Genomic DNA, 19914 nt, shown 5'->3' on the forward strand with positions numbered 1-19914 from the left:
GTTGGATATTAGGAAACACTTTCACTAGGAGGGTGGTGAAGCACCAGAATGGGTTACCTAGGGAGGTGGTGGAATCTCTATCCTTTAGAGGTTTTTAAGGTCCAGCTTCACAAAGCCCTGGCCGAGATGATTTAGTTGGGGATTGGTACTGCTCTGAGCAGGGGATTGGACTAGATGACCACCTGAGGTCTCTTCCAACCCTAATATTTTATGATTCTACTGACAATGAAGTCCTGCTGATTTATACCAGGTGAGTTCCAAGCCCCATCCTTTTCCTGAAATACAGAAGTCTCCTAATTTAGCTGAACACTCTGTCAGATCATAAGTGAAAGGTTATTTTTAAAACAGAAATGGATTACAGATTTGCTGGTTAATAAATAATGATTCATTGGAGCTAAAGGCACACCCCAAACTCAAAGCACACAGTTTTGTAAAAGAGTCAGGATACAAGGAGCAAAAGGGAAATAAACCCAAGCTGCAATTCGAACCTCACTGTATCCATGATGTGCTGTAGATCAAACGAACTACATTTTGCTCAAAACACAGTTCTGCTTCAGTGACAAGATTTCCCAGCATGAAAGTGGTTTCTAATTCCCTTGGGGTTTAATGTCACGGCTTTTACTTTCTTTTTTTTTTTTTTTTTAAACTTATTCACTCTTTCATGCAGTGAATAATGCCGCTTGCAATTTATGAAAGAACCTATACCTAAAACATCAGTTTGCTAAGTTAATGCTCACAATGTACTATGTACACGTTCAGAATCACTAGAACACTGAAACTTGGGAAAAAGGTGTTTTTGGTTTCTTTGTTTTTATTTGTGGTGTTCAAAGAGAAAAATCCTTATCTTCTGGTTTGTTTCACTTTGCTACATGGAAAGCAATAACCACATACTAAAGAGGCAGTTCTAATTTCCCTTATTTTCAATTCGTTTTCTACGAAAAAATCAGCAGAACTTCTAGTATTAAAGGGATGTCTCAAGTAGGCACCTTTCTCCGCTTCTATGGATATTCCATCAATAGAATGATCCATAGATTGCCCAGCTGAAAGTGTAACAAGAAAGAAAAATAACTTCACACAATCAGTGAAAATAATCATTTTAAATAGTGTAACAATATAAATTAGAAGAGAAACAGTCACTTCTAATTTACCTGTTCTGTACAGGATTGGAATGTGGTCAGTGGAGAGCTTGTGTTCACTTCGAACTCCAATCAGCAGGGGGCTTCCTCGTCTGCAAACGAAACATGGAGCTGTAACTGATGACACATGTAGCTTCAATGTAGAAACCTTAAACTCAAGGGACTGTTGTTCGACACCAAGGTATCTAAACCACTTAACCTCATCCAGCTTGTTTTATTGAATCGCCTCACAAACAATCAATTAGTTAATAAAAGTGAAGGAGGCTGCAAGATATAGGACAAAATTCTGATCTCAGTTCCACTAACCTTCCCCAAATTAAAAATACAAATTTAGCCTTCATCCTTTCCAGGAACAGAGCTAGACAATGGGATATGAAGGCAAAGGCTAAAAGCAACAAAGACTTAAAACTGGGGCAGATTCCCTAATATGAGCACTTAAATAGCGCACTGAAATCCTGCACTTGCATGCTCAAGCCAGTACTTTGAATGGTTATTGTCTGTTATATGCGCTGAGGTTTTCAAAGCTTATTAGGGATTTAGCCACACGACTTTAGTTAAAATTAATGGGAATAGCATGGCTAAATTTCTTGGTTGGCTTTCGAAAGTCTAAGTGTGGTATTTAGAGGTCCTATTAAGGCATTCGCATGATACACTTGAAAACCAAACTAGCCCACTTTATTAAAAAAAATAAAAATAAAAATAAAAGGGGTGTTCATCCAAGGCTTTAGGTACCACTGCCATACATTACAAAAACAAGTCCCCGACCCACAAATCTGACTTCTCTCTCCAAGGCCAACCTCCACAGCAGCCTTCACAAACACATTTGCCTCGTGGCATGCCCCAAAGGCCGAGACACCTAGGTTATTTCAGACCAGTTGTACATGAGAATAAGTGAGATTCTGACCACGAATCTGGAATTGAAGTATTTCTCAAAAAGAGACCTTTTGAAGAGTTTCGTGCTGAGATGTAGAGATGAGGGGAAAGAGAGGAGAAAAAAGTAAGCAACACAGAAAATTCAGATTCTCACACAGTGCAGTAAGAGCATCCTCCATGTTACTCTCCTCTGACTGATACACCAGCCATCATCAACAAGAAGGGAGAGGAGTTAAAAAACTCTATTGGCTATGATCGTGATTAAAAGGGAAATACTGTCTATTGAGAGAGACAATATCAATCTTTACCTGGTGCCAACTGCTTGACCATGGTAATGGACACTTTTAAACACAAGGGCAAAAGCACCTTCCTGGAAAGAAAGGAGAAATATACAAATTATTGTTCCATTTCAAACACCAGCATGTAACCTGCACCCATCAGAACATTCTTGTTCAACCCAACAACTGCCTGTTGGCACCTATTTCATGGCCACGGATTATTTCGGACGCCTAGTTTTGAAACTGTGTCCCTTAATTCGCTTGTTCTAAGCCAGTTATTTTTTAAAAACTGGACTCCCTGGTTAGGCTTAACTGACTACCACTATAAAAGCTCTTATACCAATTCAGATATTGGTGAACTGACACACTACACCAAGGATTCAACGAACCAATCTTTGTGCTGCTTGACCTGCATCTGTTTGCAAAATTGTTTGCCAACTGGAACACATATCATGCAAAAATCTGTGCACAGCCTAGGGTGCTGCCATTTTCCTGTCATTCAATGGTTATTAAAGTGAATTCTCTCCAGAACAAAATAGCACCAGGTGGAAGTAAATTAACTGTTTTTATGCACAGGACTGCGCATAATATTAATTAAAAAAAAAAAAAATCTCAGGTGGTAGGACCGATAGACCCACAGCTAAACATACATGCTTTTCAATAAAGTTTCCACAAGAGGTCAGCGTTTCTTTCATTACTGGAGTTTTACAACCTACCAACCTTAGGTCCAGATTCAGCAAAGAAAACACAGGCTTAACTTTAAATGACATCAATGGGAGTTAAGCACAAACTTAAATGCTGTCCTAAATAGGGATGCTCTCCTAAGACAGGACTTCAAATTGTGACTTAATTAAGAAATATATGCACAACTGCAAACACACACACCATGGAGAGCCCTTTTGCTAACAATAATCTTTGCTTTTTTTTAAACACATGATCCATACTTGAACTGTGGAACTCGTTGCCACAATATCTCATGTCAATAGCCACATCTACACTAGAAGCGCTTTATCAGGATAGGAATACCAGCTAAGTACTGCGAGTAAGGACACAGCTATACAAGCAACGCTGTGCTTCATACCAGTATAGTAAAACCATCCCTGCAGGCACAACAAGCTTTCCTGAAAAAAGCGTAGTTTTCCTGACATAGCTGCGCCTCCACATTAGGGGCTTCTGCTGGCACAGCTAAGTCCATCAGGGATCGTACCTTGTCCCACTCCTGACTGACAAAGCTATGCCAGCGGAAGTTCACAGTGTAGATCTGGCCTACGAGCTTAGCAGGATTAAACATCTATATGACCAATAGTCACAGTTACATAAGATACGAATATAAATTCTTGCGCTTCAGGGCATAAACCAAACAAACACTGATTGCCTGGAAGAAACATCTCTACATAGATTATTCTTTAATTATCCATTGGGGGATTTCTTGCACGACGCACTGAAGAATATGGAATATAGACAGGCTATTGGACTAGACTGACCATTAGTCGGCTGAGCACTGCAATTCCAGTGTTCCGACTTTCAAATATTTTAGCATAGCTTGTATTTTCATGTGAGACACCATCAGAAGCATTGCCTCTGGGTCTTAAAAAAAAAAAGTTTTAATAAACAGATTTTTAAAATTAATTAATATATTACCAGTTGCTGGATAACCCTCTCCACCAAGGTGGTGAAGCTAATGTCATCACTTTCGCGGTTGTCGTACATGTACTTGACAAGCTTGGCAATGGTTTCTGTGTCGGTCTCAGACTCAAAATCATACCCTTTGCTTTCCTGAAACCAAACCAAAAAACCCCAGGTTGTTATTATTGTTCATTATTGGTAAAGTCTAGAAGCTCTACTCATGGACCAGAACCCCATTGTGTTGGGCACTGTACAAACTCAGAAGAGAGAGATGGTCCCTGCCCCCAAAGAGCTTACAATCTAAGTGTAAAACAAGAGACAAAGATTGATACTGACATATAGAGGAGTACAAGGAAATGAGACAACAATGGTCAGCCTGATATGCAGCGGTCTCAGCACACCAGCACCTTAACCGTTGTCAAGTTTTTTGTAGGCATCATGGCAAAGGCAATTTTAAGGAGGGTTCTGAAGAAGGACAGGGAACTCCTCTTAAGCACAAAGTTGCTAGTTTGAAAACGTAACAAGTGGATGGTGGAGGCTGGAATCATGGGCTGATCGCAGGTGGGAGTCAATAGTGAATGAAAGATGATAGTTAGGTGGAGATAAGCAGTGAAGGGCCTTGAAAGTGAAGACAGTTAGCTTATGTCTGATGAGATGGAGAAAGGGGAAGCAGTGGAGGGATGACATGGTCAAAGTGACAGGCTAGAAAAATTATCTTTGCAGCAACATTCTGAATGGATATTTGTCAAGGCTAGAGACAAGAACGTAGTAAATCAAGACATGAGATGACGACAGACACTTTGCTGGGAACAGATTCAGTGGAGTGCAAGGGGCAGAAACAGGAGTAGAGAAGAACTCTAGACAGTGGTTGTACACAGCAAATTCAATGATCCTAAAGGTGAAAGGGAAAGGCAGAGATGGGGAAGTAGTTGGAGATGCAGATGGGCTCAAGGTTAGGGTTTTTTGTTAAGAAGGGGAGACTAAAGCATGCATGTATTGTGAAGGGCAGGAGATGGAGCAGAGTGAGAAATTAAAGGAGAAAAGTAAGGGATGGCATCAGAGTGGGTGCAAGGGAGATCTGTAGATGAGATGTGATGGGGCTGTTCACTGTTAATATAGACAACAGAGGAGAGTCTTGCAGGACACACAAAAACAGTAACTGCATAGACTGCCCCTATTTAAGAAGCTCACTAAGTAAGGAAAAACAATTCAGCCAAGAATTCATAAGTCTTATCAGCCAGTCTCATACACAACAAATATCTCCACAATGGTCTTTTCTTGCATGATCTGTCTCATGCTACCCATAAATCAGGGTGCTCTGGATGTATAAAACTGGGTACAGGGCACCCCGTCAATAGCAAAGATCAAAGGATTACGAAGTTCTGTTAGCAGAACAGTCAGCTAGCGATGCAATTTCCATTACTCTCCAAAGGCCAGAGAATCAAAACAGATCCTTCATCCTGAAAGAGAAGATTCCCAACCTCACACACAGGAGGGTACGATCAGTCCACGAGACTTGAGGATAATTTCCATCCCTTCAATTTCTACTCCCCACCCACAAACCAGATCAAAGCATGGACAGCCATATGAGCTGAGTTTATCTCCACCCGAGATAATCCAGTGGTCACCACGATAGCCATGAAGTCTTCAGCTGTCTCAGAAGAATCTCCAGCTTTGTATGTTCAAAGCACTGGGCACTATTAGCACCTCTGGTTTCCACACCACAGTGGCAAGAAATTTAGGCAGCTAATCAAGGACTTTGAGACTTAACCAGCACTCAGTGCCATTATAACTTTATCCCAGAGCTTAGACGCACAGCTAGTTTTACTTACCAAAAACTTTCTCAGATCTTTGTAGTTGGTTATAATGCCATTGTGGATAACAATAAATTCTAGAGAATAAAAAAAAAAAGTGTTAATTCTAAAGATATGTGAATACTTTACATACCTTAAATAGCATCTGAAATATTTTATTCTAATACGTCTACTTACACAGCAGTAGAAGCATCAAAATAGGGAACAGCTTCTATAACTCACTGCAATTACTTTCAACAGATTGCTCCCTTTTAGCAAGGACTGTTCTAAGTTGTATGCAGTAATACCATCTAGGATTTATGCTATGCCTTTCCATCAATAAATCTCATTGTGCATTACAAAGATGGAGAAGTATTAACTTATTTTACAGACGGGAGAACTTAAGGTACAGAGACATTAAGTGACTTGCTCAAAGGCCTGTGTTAGCAGTAGACCAGGAATAAAATCCAGGAGTCCTGGTTCCTGGTCCTGTTCCCTATCTGCTAGACTACAGTTGCCATTCCACTGAATAACCTTTTAACAGCAAATACTTCAAAGAAAACTCACCAATCTGTCATCTTTTGAGGGTGGCTTGTTTAACTTTTATGGATTTTTTTTTAAAAAATGCATTTAATGCATCCAGCTGCCGCGATGATATGCCGCATATTAGTAAATACCGATTCCCATGGCAATGTTTTCTTGGTATCATTGCATGCAATACAGAATAGAGATAATTTTCCTTATGTGAAAGGAGAGAATCTAGGCCAGCCTTCATGTGTGCCATTCCCCATAACTGCTCTCCATGCTAATCACATCAGATCTTAGTGCTGAGGACGTTAAACATGCACAAACCATTTTCCAAGTCAACGGTTGTATTATTTCCGTTTCAAGCATTTAGAATCACAACACATTTGAAGGAGTCGACCAAGTAGTTTTGCAGAAGTCTTGTAACCGGAAGATTACTGATTTAATATGTGCTTGTAACAATTTTATGTGCAGTGCTCGTCTAAACCATATACACTTAGAGATGATCCTTTTCTAGACGAGCTATTATTGTATCTCAGTTGGTTGGTTTGTTTTATTTTACAATTCAAAAATCAGATGGTTAGAGCCAAAATTGGTTCAATTTCAAAATCTTCACATACTGGTTGGTAATGTCTCCGGGAATTCTAAATATCTTGGGCTTGTGTTTTAATCCAATCAGTTTTCCCTGAACCACCGTTTGACACAACACTTAAATCACCCAGGATGAGCTTAACAGGATGGAGGATGGTCTTGTGTTTAAAACACAGGACGGGGAACAGGAGGACCTGGGTTCTATTCCCAGTTCAGTCACTGGCCTGCTGGGTGACCTTCGGCAAGTCATTCACCTCCCCATGCCTCAGTTTCCCCACCTGTACAGTGGGGATAATGATACTGTGCTCCTTTGTAAAGTGCTTTGAGATCTCGGAATGGAAAGTTCTGTAAGAGCTAGATACTGTTATGATTACCCAGCTCTGCCACAAGCCACCCATGCAACCACTCTCTCTTGTTCTCATTTTTCTTCATCTGTAAGTGAGAATGCTAATGATTACACAGGTAGCGTGAGGATAAGTTCATCACAGTCCGTAAAGCATTTGAGATTCTGGCTGGTGCATCCTTATAAATAAGAGCCAAGCTGCCTTCTACAGCAATACAAACAACAAAGCAACCTTTACCAAATGATGGCCAAAAGAGAGAAATAAATAAACAAAGAAAATTACGTTATAAAACAAACACTGTTTGTTAGCAACATCCCATTTATGATGGTGGTTGGGAAAATTCCTGTACAGAGATTTCATGCAACTGTAGGCCTTGAGATCTTACTTTTTCAATCCATATTGATTTACTGAAGTCCCGAGGCATTATCACAATGCAAATAATTAATACGACTGCCTCTTATTGCAAGTGATTCATAATAACAACAACAAAATACTCTGGTGCTGTTCTCAATGAAGTCAATGGCCAAACTCCAGTGGAAATCAAAAGGAGCACAGTTAGGATCAGAGCTTGAAATAGAGTAATTATTTATACGCCCTGCGTCCAAGCGCGAGCTCTCACAGAGGCATAGGCAGCACTGTACCAATGCAGTTTTAGTATGAACACCCTAGAAGTACTGAATTAGTGACAATTTGCAAGAGCATATTCGTCGTTCAGAATTCCTAACAGCCATTACTCTCCCCATTCACACAAATAAATACTTGCCGATGCAGTGCAGGGTCTTACCATTGTTTTTATCTGAGCGCTGCGGGTGGCTATTGACGGGACTGGGCTCACCATGGGTAGCCCATCGCGTATGTGCAATGCCAAGATGTACATCAAACTCGATGTCCAGGTCCATATCCTGTTGTTCTGCAGATGGAAGTGTAAAAATGTTACATTGAAAACAACATAAGAGAAGGGGCAGGCTTTCAGAGTGTAACAGGCAATGCAGTAAATTACATGGAGACTGAAATATTCAAGTAAAAATATAATCAGAAAATTATTAGCAAATGTAAGCAAAACGCCAGGTCTAGAGTTATTGGCAGTCAAGACCATGTCATGGCCCAAGCCAACAAAAGTGATGATTTCTTACATGATGAAGGATTTTTCCATGTGAGATACACAGCCTGATCCTGTGAACCCTTTCCTCTGAGCCACTTTACTGATTAGTACCACTGACTCATGTGTAAAGGTTTGCAATATCAAAAATCAAATGTTTAATTTAAATTGCCAATCTTTTAATAAATTTACTGACATGATTTTCTTCTCGGCTCTCCACCAACATGAAAATTGGAGCATTCCGAGTATTGCCTGTTAACGCCAAAGCTGTTTGTGGACAGGTATGAATATGCTCTAAGCTCTTCTTTGGGCAAAAAGTATCCCAACACCAGGGCATTTCCAACAAGTTCACAAAATCATTTCAGGTTTTCAGCAAGAACATCTTTGTCTCAGGAGTTCACTTGTTTTGCCACACCGAGTCCTCAGTAAGAAGCAATCATTTGTTTTTACTGGATATATTTTCTCCTGAGAACATTTTCAACTCTGATCATCTTTTCTTCTGCACATTGAGGACATATCTATGAATTTTACTTGTGTAGCTTTCGCATGCTTTTATTAACCAATAAGCCAATGGGAACATGATTGTGCATCAATGGGATGGTCTTACAAAACGAGGACCATAATTCTCAAATGTACACTTAATGAGCTATGAAGAAGTTCATAGCACTTGTTAGTAAAGAATAAGCCTGTTATGTTAGACAACGATTTACTCAGTGTTCTTCTCTACAGGCTGGAAACAGACAGTCAAGCCTTCTTCAGGAAAGCTTGAGTGAGAAGAGGATGGGAACCGGTAAACTGAGAAAAAACTCACATACCAAGTAGTGAATTATTGTACAGTATAGCAGTTAGCCGCACGCATCAGCTATGCCTCCCATTCTCCAAGTAGTTCTGTGACAAGGCTGTCAGAGAACTCTTACTGTAGATGTCCATGACAAACCTGTCTATCCCCCCACCTCAACCCTGTCCAGCTTACTATACGGCCTTCAGTTTATTTCACATACCTACAAAGATACATTGACAAAATTATTCGTGTGGCAGTTTTTAAGTCTCACTCATCTGGCAATTCCATGCCTTTTTATTCTCAAAAAGAAAATAACCTTGAACAAGTCACCCAATTTTATTTTTATCCCTTGTGTTGGCCCATCATTTCTGATGCTATTGAAATATTAGCTCTGCCTCACGAAGCATAATCACCTTACACAATATTAAATTAGAATCCCCAACAGTAACAATTTAGTGCCTGGAAAGTATCAAATTAATCTTCTCTTGGTAGAAGTTCATCCTTCTGTTCAGAGATTACCTTTTCTGTCTCTCTGAATAGCTTTTCATAGACCACAATATAGTTTTTCTAAGTCGTTTTTAGTTGGAGATCATCATTTTACCACAAGTGCTTAAATCTTACCATTATTCCACTGTCTTTCTTTTTTATTGAATATATACAGTATAACCTTCTTTATTTAGACTTTGGTCTTAGCTGAACTAAGGTCAGGTCCATGCATTTCATTTGGATCAATGAGGTTTTACTAGAGACTTGAGTTTATCTTAGTAATGGTAAAATTACATTAAAAGGCTATAGAATCAGTTTCTTGTAAATTTCATATATGAGAATCCTTTAAGTTAAATAAATATGCTGTAACTGAAGTTACTAACACCTGAAAATCAGGATATTAACTAGAAACAGACAACCATCAACTATGGTGGCAGATACCTTCAAGTTCATGCAGTGCTTACCCATACTTTACACAAAACAATTGTTTGCAGTTTTGTTTCCTGCAGAGATTTGACTAATTCAAAATCGGACTCTATCCAGGACATATACAGAGTTTAGAAACAGAGAGCAGAATACCTCACTTCATGCTTTCTCATCAATTTGACAGTTCCACTTACAAGTATATTAGTATTTTTTCTTAACCAATTCCTTAGCCCATCTATTGCGCAAGATAAAACTAGGGTTTGCACTATAAGATATTTAGGTTATTCTGGAACTCAGTCAATTGGTAAATGCACTTATATTTTAAAAAGAAAAAAAAATTAAGGCTAAATTCAAAATGTCCTAGTGGATGATTTCGTCCTGCTTGCAGGGGAGGAGGGAGCTTATTTTTTAGAACTGAAATAAAATATATCCATATATAGATGGATTCTTATTAATGTTGTAATATTATTTTCACTATTTTGCTTTATTTGGATGAGAAATCAATGTACAGTTAATTCCCTTTCTAAAAGGTTGTTCCTTATTTTGAGAACTTCATTTTAAATTTACCAAGCTAAATGGGCCACAATCCAGCAAACATTTACAAGCACTTGTGAATCCTAGTGAATTAAATGGGACTGCTCTTAGATGTGAAATAGGGCTGTCGATTAATTGCAGTTAACTCACGCGATTAACTCAAAAAAATTAATCGCAGTTTTATTCGCACTGTTAAACAATAGAATGCCAATTGAAATTTATTAAATATTTTGGATGTTTTTCTACATTTTCAAATATGTTGATTTCAATTACAACACAGACTACAAAGTGTACAGTACTCACTTTATATTATTTTTATTACAAATATTTGCACTGTAAAAATGACATAAGAAATAGTATTTTTCAATTCACCTCATACAAGTACCATAGTGCAATCTCTTTATCGTGAAAGTGCAACTTACAAATGTAGATTTTTGTTTGTTACATAACTGCACTCAAAAACAAAACAATTTAAAACTTTAGAGCCTACAAATCCACTCAGTCCTACTTCTTGTTCAGCCAATCACTAAGAGAAACAAGTTTGTTTACATGTGGCCTACTTCTTATTTACGTCACTGAAAGTGAGAACAGATGTTCGCATGGCACTTTTGTAGCCGGCATTGCAAGGTATTTATGTGCCAGATATGCTAAACATTTGCATGCCCCTTCATGCTTTGGCCACCATTCCAGAAGACATGCTTCCATGCCGATGATGCTTACTGAAGAAATAATGCGTTAATTACATTTGTGACTGAACTCCTTGGGGGAGAATTGTATGTCTCCTGCTCTGTCTTTTACCCCCATTCTGACATATATTTCTTGTTATAGCAGTCTCAGATAATGACCCAGCATGTTGTTCATTTTAAGAACACTTTCACTGTAGATTTCACAAAATGCAAAGAAGATACCAATGTGAGATTTCTAAAGATAGCTACAGCATTTGACCCAAAATTTAAGTGCCTTCCAAAATCTGAGAGGGATGAGGTGTGGAGCATGCTTTCAAAAGTCTTAAAAGAACAATACTCTGATGTGAAAAATCACAGAACCTGAACCACCAAAAAAGAAAATCAACCTTCTGCTGGTGGCATCTGACTCAGATGATGAAAATGAACATGCATTGGTCTGCACTCCTTTGGTTCGTTACTGAGAAGAACCTATCATCAGAATGGATGCATGTCCTCTGGAATGGTGGTTGAAGCATGCAGGGACGTATGAATCTTTAGTGCATCTAGCAGGCATAGGCACCAACTTTGCCTGGCGTCAGTGGGTGCTCGTGCCCTCCCGCCCCCTTCTGCCCCGCTGCCTTTCCAACCCCTTCCCCGAAGTCCCCACCCCAACTCCGCCCTCTCCCTGTCCCTATTGGACTCCTTCCCCAAATCCCTGCCCCGGCCCCGCCTCTTCCCCTGAGCGCAACGCCTTCCCGCTCCTCCCCTCTCCCTCCCACAGCTTGTTTCGCGGCGGCAAGTGCTGGGAGGAGAAGTGGGGACGGCGCGCTCAGGGGAGGAGGAGAGCTGAGGCAGGGTGGGGAGCTGCCACTGGGTGCAGAGCACTCACCAATTTTTCCCTGTGGGTGCTCCAGCCCCGGAGCACCCACGGAGTCGGTGCCTATGCTGGCAGATAAATATCTTGTAACACTGGGTACATCAGTGCCATGAGAATGCCTGTTCTCACTTTCAGGTGATGATGTCAACAAGAAGTGGGCAGCATTATCGCCTGCAAATGTTAACAAACTTCTTTGTCTGAGCGATTGGCTTTACAAGAAGTAGGACTGAGTGGACTTGAAGGCTCTAAAGTTTTACATTTTTTTATTTTTGAATGCAGATTTTTTTGTAAATAATTCTACATTTGTAAGTTCAACTTTCATTATAGAGAGATTGCGCTGCAGTACTTGTATTAAGTGAATTGAAAAATGCTAATTCTTTTATTTTTACATTGCAAATATTTATACTAAAAAATAAATATAAAGTGAGCACTGTACACTTCGTATCGTGTGTTGTAACTGAAATCAATATATTTGAAAATGTGGAAAACATCCAAAAATATTTATATAAATAGTAGTCTATTATTTTTTAATCATATGATTAATCACAATTAATTTTTTTAATCGCTTGACAGCCCTAGTGTGAAGTTAAGCATGTGCTTAAGTACTTTGCTGGATTTGGGCCTTAAACTGTACTGATCTGAAAATTTCCACTTAATAGATACAACACAGACATTAATTCAAAATAATCAGTCAAATTTGTGAATTTCAGATTCTCTGATGAACAAACCCTTAAAGAATATTTAAACTCCCTTGCCCTAGAAAAAACCCTAAAATGTTTATCAATACTTTTTCAGTTACATCTTCCACTATTAAAGACATTTTTCTCCCACGTAAAACAGCACTGTACCATTGTGAGTATAGCGGCATGCCTACAGTTAGCTGATGGTTTTACTTGACAGATCAAAGACTTCCTTGTTCAGAAATTATGTCACCCAAACAATACTAAGGACAGAATATACATGATACATAAGATCTCAATATACATAATACATTGATCCATATACATGAGATTACACTTAACGTGTAGAGAATCTCAGGATATTTTTGGAAAGGGGAAGAGGTAAAGTGTAATACATACTGTTAATCTCTTCATCCAGAGCCTTCACTTTCCCTTTCTTTTTGATCAGTTGGATTTTGCCGGCATTAGCCTCCCAGTCTTTGTCATTTCCTCCATCGATTCCCACACCTAACGGTTTCCCACAAAACACAACCAACAAATTGTGAAGCACAGAAACTTATGTTGCACTATCTGTGTTTCATATTCAAGAAAACTGAGGGACAAACTTCAGGAATAATGGTACAAAATCCCTTAGATTAAGACTAAATAACCCCTTGTTATATTAAAAGGCACACTCCAATTCCTGAATGAAAGGCGTTGAGAATATTTTTATGTAAATCTGCAATTACTGCTCAAAAAGTTTTACGTATTCTGGTGCAACAATGTAGAACTGTCTGTTTTAATTTCCTGAAAACGGGAAAGCGCAGCAGAAAGCAAAGACTTATTTGTGACCACCTGTCTAATAAGCATACCGGTAAAATGGCAATTTGCAGTATAAAACAAAAAGAATTGTTACTTTATCGAATGACCTACCTGCAGAATCATATCCTCTGTACTCCAATCTCTGAAGCCCTTTGATAAGGGTCTCCAGGATCTCCCGTCTTGTCCGTGGAACATGGTAGTTTAGGTAAGCAAAGATGCCTATAGAAAAGAAAGTTATATTTTAAGAGTGGTCCATTTAACTTGATGATAAAGCACCAAATGACAGACTGTTGTGTTGGATTTCCATGGGCACAAAGGATAAGGTGCAAGACTTGCCATGCTGAAGTGAACCCTTGCCAATGTACATTACAATTCTCTTGCAGGAAAGTACCATTAAATTCTTATCCTTTCCACACCTATTCCAAGTTCTCTAAGGGCAGCGACAGTGTTGACATTTGGGAAGCCAAGACTAAACCCTTAGCCCCACTATTTACATGGCACTAAAACCAACTGAACAAAGCAGTCAACCAGTAGAGAGAAGCTTGGTTGAGTTGGGGACTGAACTTTCACATGAACTATGGAACTCACTGCCCTAAGACAGAACCACCACGGCTGAGCTATTTCAGAACTAAAGTTCAGATTCAGGAAACTGTTTAAGCAAATGCTTAATTTAAGCACATACTTAAGCACTGTTCTGAATAGGATTTTTTTCCCTGAACTGGGACCCACATGCAGAACTTATTTATTCAACACAGCTTCCCCTCAATGGAGTTCTGCACACAGACAGATAGGCAACACACCCATTCACTCATACACGCTGAAATCCTTACAAATGAATCAAGCTATTTCCCCTTTAGGCTGGAAAGGAAGAAAGAGAAATTGTTATTTCTATTTTTAAAAACGTGGCAGGCACTCACATACTATGGTGATGGAGGCCTACATAAGTACTTAGCTCTATAATGAAAATTTAATTATTTGGATCTTTTTCAGAAAGATTCCATTTGCTACTGCGATAAAGCAGCAACCCATGATGACATTTATTGGGATGAAGATCATTTATTCTAGAAACTATTCCTTCACCTTGCCCCACCATTTTAACAAAGAAAAGACATCAGTAAATATAAAAGTGCAACAAGTTTGAAAATTTAAAACATACACCTACACCCATACACAGTGTAAACTTCCAAAAGAGACTAGTGATTTTGAGTTCCCCACATGAGACACCTTAGAGGGTTTTTCAGAAAATGGATGCTCAATTATTGTCAAAAATTTGGTTATTTTTAAGATCACTCAAAGAAGGGCACTCCAAATTCACTTTAGAAAAAGTAGGCTATATTTTTAATCAATGTGTCTCCATCTTCCTCATCCATACTCAGGTAAGTAGTCTTTACGCATGCAAGGAGACCTCAAAGACTATAGGTCTACTTATATACATAAGGACTAGTCACATAAGTAAGCATCTGCAAGATCATGCCCTTCAACAGCTTGTGTTACTGACATTATCCTAGATCATTCTAAACCCTCTAATCGTTTTCTTTTTTATACTGAGCAGTATAAGCAGAGAATTCTAGGTTTACAGATGCACCGAATCTCATGTTACAAAGCCTTGAAATGTTTACCAGGTACCTATTTCCCTGAGGCAGACAAGCAGATATGGGGGACTTGCATCAAGGTAGTACTGTACCCTAGACCTAGACCCTGATGCCCTTCCGCCAATCCTCTCTTCTTTGATATAGAGCTCAGTTTGTGGGTGTTAGACGAGTTTGGAGCTTTCCATCCCCAAGCTGATGGCACGCAAGGGAAGCTTTGTCTTCTCATTTCCAGGGCCTCAGTTCCAAACTGAGGAGTGAAAATGACCAAAGAGAAGGGAGCTTCTCTCTTCTTCTGCTGCTGCGGCAACTAAAGCACCTCTATTTCCTCCTCATCCCCTCTCGGTTGTGGAAAAACCTGGATGAAGAGAGGGTCCTCTTCTTTTTTACTCAATCCCTTCGAGCTACTCGGAAAGAAGCAGCAGCTTCCCGCTTGCACCCCTCTTCCCTGACCACTTGAATGCCTCTGTGGCTACTCGGATCTTGTCTACGCTTGAGGCCGCATGTTGGGTACATGTAGCTACATGCTGCAGTGAAAACCAGGCTGTGTCCATACTTATCACTCAGTAGCCACACAGTGATACTCTGGCAGGGGGAGGCAGCTCCCCGCTGCCAGAGCCTTTCACTATGGTGAGGAAAAGCTCAGTCAGCGGGGAGACAGCTGGAAGCTGCTGGAGCCTTTCACAGGGACAGGGAAAGGCTCTGGCAGTGGGACATTACACTGCTGAAAACAACGACGGGAGGCAGCGCTTGGGTGCATACAGAGCTGCGTAGGGTACATACCCTAGGGTTCAGGTGTGCAGGGCACGCTACCCCCCTAAGCCATGCCTCACTGTCTATAGCACTATTTATACCGGAGCTAGCTGGGCCTGCAGTGTCTGTACTCGACACATCACCCCACCTGTAGGGGTGCCTTCAGTGTTCAGAGCAGGAGAGTGCAATTTACAACAGTCCAGTCAGTTTCACGATTTTGCTCAGAACATTCTGAACACGATTCTTGTAAATTCCACTCTGCGGCTGCCAGCTGGGATGGGGTGCGGCCCGGGAAGCTTCCTGTAGCCGCTGAGTGAGTAGGGATGGGCTTTCCACAAGCCTTGCAAGCCAACAGTATAGACATTGCAAGCAATCATATCTGCAGTTAAATAACTCTCTCTGCTGCAGTTCGAAACATTTCATTTTAAGGATCCCTTCCTGACCCTCTTCCAATCCCATCCCACCCATTTGGCTTAGAATTTTACTGTCTGCTAATTAAATATGTTTAGTTTCTTATATTTCCAGAACTGCATTCCTCAAGCACACAACCACGCCCCTCTCTGCAACTCAACAGACTGCAGAAAGTTGCCATCTCAAGACATTGAGGCTGAAGGATAGCACATTTCAACTACATTCGGGCCTCCTAAAAACCTTTAAATAATTTCCAGTCTTACGATCACCAGCGCTACTCAGATCACAGTTGCTTTGGCCTAGTCTACCCCTAACACTCAGGTCAACCTAGCTACACCGATCAGGGCTGACACAAATTTCATACCCTCAGCGCCACAGTCAGGTCGGGCTAACCCCTGGTGGAGAAGCAGCTAAGCTGGCAGAAGGATAAATCTTTCATCAGCCTACCTACCACCTTTCGGAGACACGGATTAACGGAAAAACCCCTTCCATTGATAAGGGAAGCATCCACACTACAGTGGCTCAGCTGCAGCGCCTTCACTGTGCGGCTGCAGAGTAAACATGGCCTTCCTTTGTTATTACTAATCAGTACACTTGTAAGGCTGGACAACGACGCCTTACTTTAGTAAACTCCTAAAAAGCCGCATGTAATCCTAGGCCATTTCAGGCGGCTGCCGCTGAGAAAGCGCTAGTGTACGGAGGCAGAGATGATCATTCCCCTGTATTCGACATTGGTGTCCAGTTCGGGGCCCCACTCTACAAGAAGCATGTGAAAAAATTGGAAAGAGTCCAGCGGAGGGCAACAAAAATGATTAGGGGGCTGGAGCACATGACTTATGAGAGAGGCTGAGAGAACTGGGATTGTTTAGTCTGCGGAACAGAAAAATGAGGGGGGATTTGATAGCTGCTTTCAACTACCTGAAAGGGGGTTCCCAAGAGGATGGAGCTCGGCTGTTCTCAGTGGTGGCAGATGACAGAACAAGGAGCAATAGTCTCAAGTTACAGTGGAGGAGGTTTAGGTTGGATATTAGGAAAAACTTTTTCACTAAGAGGGTGGTGAAACACTGGAATGGGTTACCTAGGGAAGTGGTGGAATCTCCTTCCTTAGAGGTTTTTAAGGTCAGGCTTGACAAAGCCCTGGCTGGGATGATTTATTTAGGGATCGGTCCTGCTTCGGGCAGGGGGTTGGACTAGATGACCTCCTGAAGTCCCTTCCAACCCTGATATTCTATGATTCTGATATGAAATGCTTCTAATTCTCTTCCCAAGCTAGGGAGAGAGATTCTGAAGACCAAAGGGTGCAGAGGGGAAAAGAAATTTGCAGAACATAGAATGTGGAGATCAGATAATTCAAACTCTTTTGGCTTCCCAAATCTCCCCAGGTCAGAAAGACAGCCTAAATCAGTAGAAACTGAAAATTACTATATAATGACTGTTTAGTTTCCATTCATATGCAAAATGAGTTGGTGGTCTCATGGTCTCTGTCCAATTTCTAGTGGACAGGTATCTACACCACAGAATCACAACTGCTACAGCACTCTTAACAAGATGCCAAGAACTGAATGAGCATCAAGACCAAACTATCCTCCCCCACTTAGAGATGGTTCATCTGGAATAGGCTTGAGACACATCGCTGCCTATGTTCTATTTGTTCTGTAGCTAAAAGGAAACTTTCATCTGTAAAGCTGTCAATCTGGCACTTGTCTTGAGCACTAAAAATGTACGAATGTTCTAAAAATACCAAACAGCTCACTCAGGAGGTCAGCAAAGAAGAAATTTGGATCCAAGACTAAAAATGTCACAAGAGGCAGAGGAAAAGGTTGAGAAGGAAGATCGCTCTCGGCACCAGAAATGTAGAGTTCGCGAATCAGAACAGTCAGTGACAGAAAAGGCAGTCATTACAACGAATACAGAATAGGTCAAGAAATTGAAGAGATGTTCCGAAAGGAAGAGGAGGAGACAAAGATTCAGTTCCGGTTGGCTTCAGCCTTTAGCTCTATCCCACTTGGGAGGATAATGGAGACCTTCATAGTAAACCAACATTTCTAAAACTAAGCACGGCAGAGGAAAAGCAGGAGAAACGGGTTTCAAAACCCTTCTGAGAGAGGGGAAGGTGGAACGGTAATGCAATACAAATACAAAGGCAGCACAGACTGATTAATCACTTTAAAAATATGATATACCGGGTAAAAAATAAATTTCCTGACCTATGTTACGAGCAAAACTAGTGGTTAAAAAACTAAATATCTGAAAAATCTTCTCACCATCTATGCTGTTTGTCCATGCTGAGTGATGTATTAACAATAAAAAATAGACTTTTCAATTTCACTTTTGTTTGGAATAAGTTTCTAGTCTTTTACTTTCTGGTCTCCATGCACTAACACAGTGAACCTTTGGTTCACAGCACTGCAAGGGAAGACACCAATAGAAACGTAAAAAATATTTTCGTTTGAGATTTATTCTTGTAATATTTTTAAAAGGGGTTTCTAGCAAGATTAAGTTCTGTGTCTTTTTTTGTTTTTAAACATAGTTCTGCATGGTGACTGATTAAAAAAGAATCAGAATGGAATTCTGTGTTTGTTGTTTCAACTGGTTTCTCTATCAAATTTGCTCCATTTGCAATGGAAAGGTTTTTTCCCCCCTAACCACCAGGTTCTGCAGATCAATTTACGCCCCCAGGTGTACTTGTGCAACCTCACTGTCTTCAGATCACAACTTCAGTTATACCTGTGCAAACCCAGGGAAAGGAATGCCATTACGTTGGCATAACTAAAAACACACTTTGAAGACAATGAGGCCGTACAGCCATATCTGAAAGAATAATTTGACCTGCAGAACCTTTGTTTCTGGTGATAACGAGTGAGATGAAGACAAGCCATTTCTCTCTCTCTGAGCCCAGGGTCAGGTCTTGGGCCGGCAGCTGGGGAAAAGAACATCTTTTTATGCCAACATATGGCAGTATGCCAACATTTTTATGGCTGATTTAGAACAACGCTTCCTCAGCTCTCGTCCCCTAAAGCCCCTACTCTACTTGCGCTATATTGATGACATCTTCATCATCTGGACCCATGGAAAAGAAGCCCTTGAGGAATTCCACCATGATTTCAACAATTTCCATCCCACCACCAACCTCAGCCTGGTCCAGTCCACACAAGAGATCCACTTCCTGGACACTACAGTGCTAATAAACAATGGTCACATAAACACCACCCTATACCGGAAACCTACTGACCGCTATTCCTACCTGCATGCCTCCAGCTTTCACCCTGACCACACCACACGATCCATCGTCTACAGCCAAGCTCTGCGATACAACCGCATTTGCTCCAACCCCTCAGACAGAGACAAACACCTACAAGATCTCTGTCAAGCTTTCTTACAACTACAATACCCACCTGCAGAAGTAAAGAAACAGATTGATAGAGCCAGAAGAGTTCCCAGAAGTTACCTACTACAGGACAGGCCTAACAAAAAAAATAACAGAACGCCACTAGCCGTCACCTTCAGCCCCCAACTAAAACCCCTCCAACGCATTATTAAGGATCTACAACCTATCCTAAAGGATGACCCAACACTCTCACAAATCTTGGGAGACAGGCCAGTCCTTGCCTACAGACAGCCCCGCAACCTGAAGCAAATACTCACC

General features: G+C 40.6%; 1 protein-coding gene across 1 annotated transcript in view; it reads right to left on the bottom strand.

Annotated features, from left to right (window-relative positions):
- Window positions 1-19914, bottom strand: part of GFPT1 (glutamine--fructose-6-phosphate transaminase 1) — a 52962-nt gene that overhangs the window by 19785 nt on the left and 13263 nt on the right. Inside the window, exons 2-8 of the mRNA XM_077805954.1 lie at window positions 13627-13734; window positions 13114-13221; window positions 7951-8076; window positions 5746-5804; window positions 3929-4063; window positions 2318-2379; window positions 1149-1228 (exon numbers count right to left, since the gene is read on the bottom strand). Coding sequence (XP_077662080.1) covers window positions 1149-1228; window positions 2318-2379; window positions 3929-4063; window positions 5746-5804; window positions 7951-8076; window positions 13114-13221; window positions 13627-13734 — 678 coding nt within the window. The remainder of the gene's footprint in view (window positions 1-1148; window positions 1229-2317; window positions 2380-3928; window positions 4064-5745; window positions 5805-7950; window positions 8077-13113; window positions 13222-13626; window positions 13735-19914) is intronic.

The sequence above is a fragment of the Eretmochelys imbricata genome, chromosome 26 (genome assembly GCF_965152235.1).
Source record: "Eretmochelys imbricata isolate rEreImb1 chromosome 26, rEreImb1.hap1, whole genome shotgun sequence".
NCBI lineage: Eukaryota > Metazoa > Chordata > Testudines > Cheloniidae > Eretmochelys > Eretmochelys imbricata.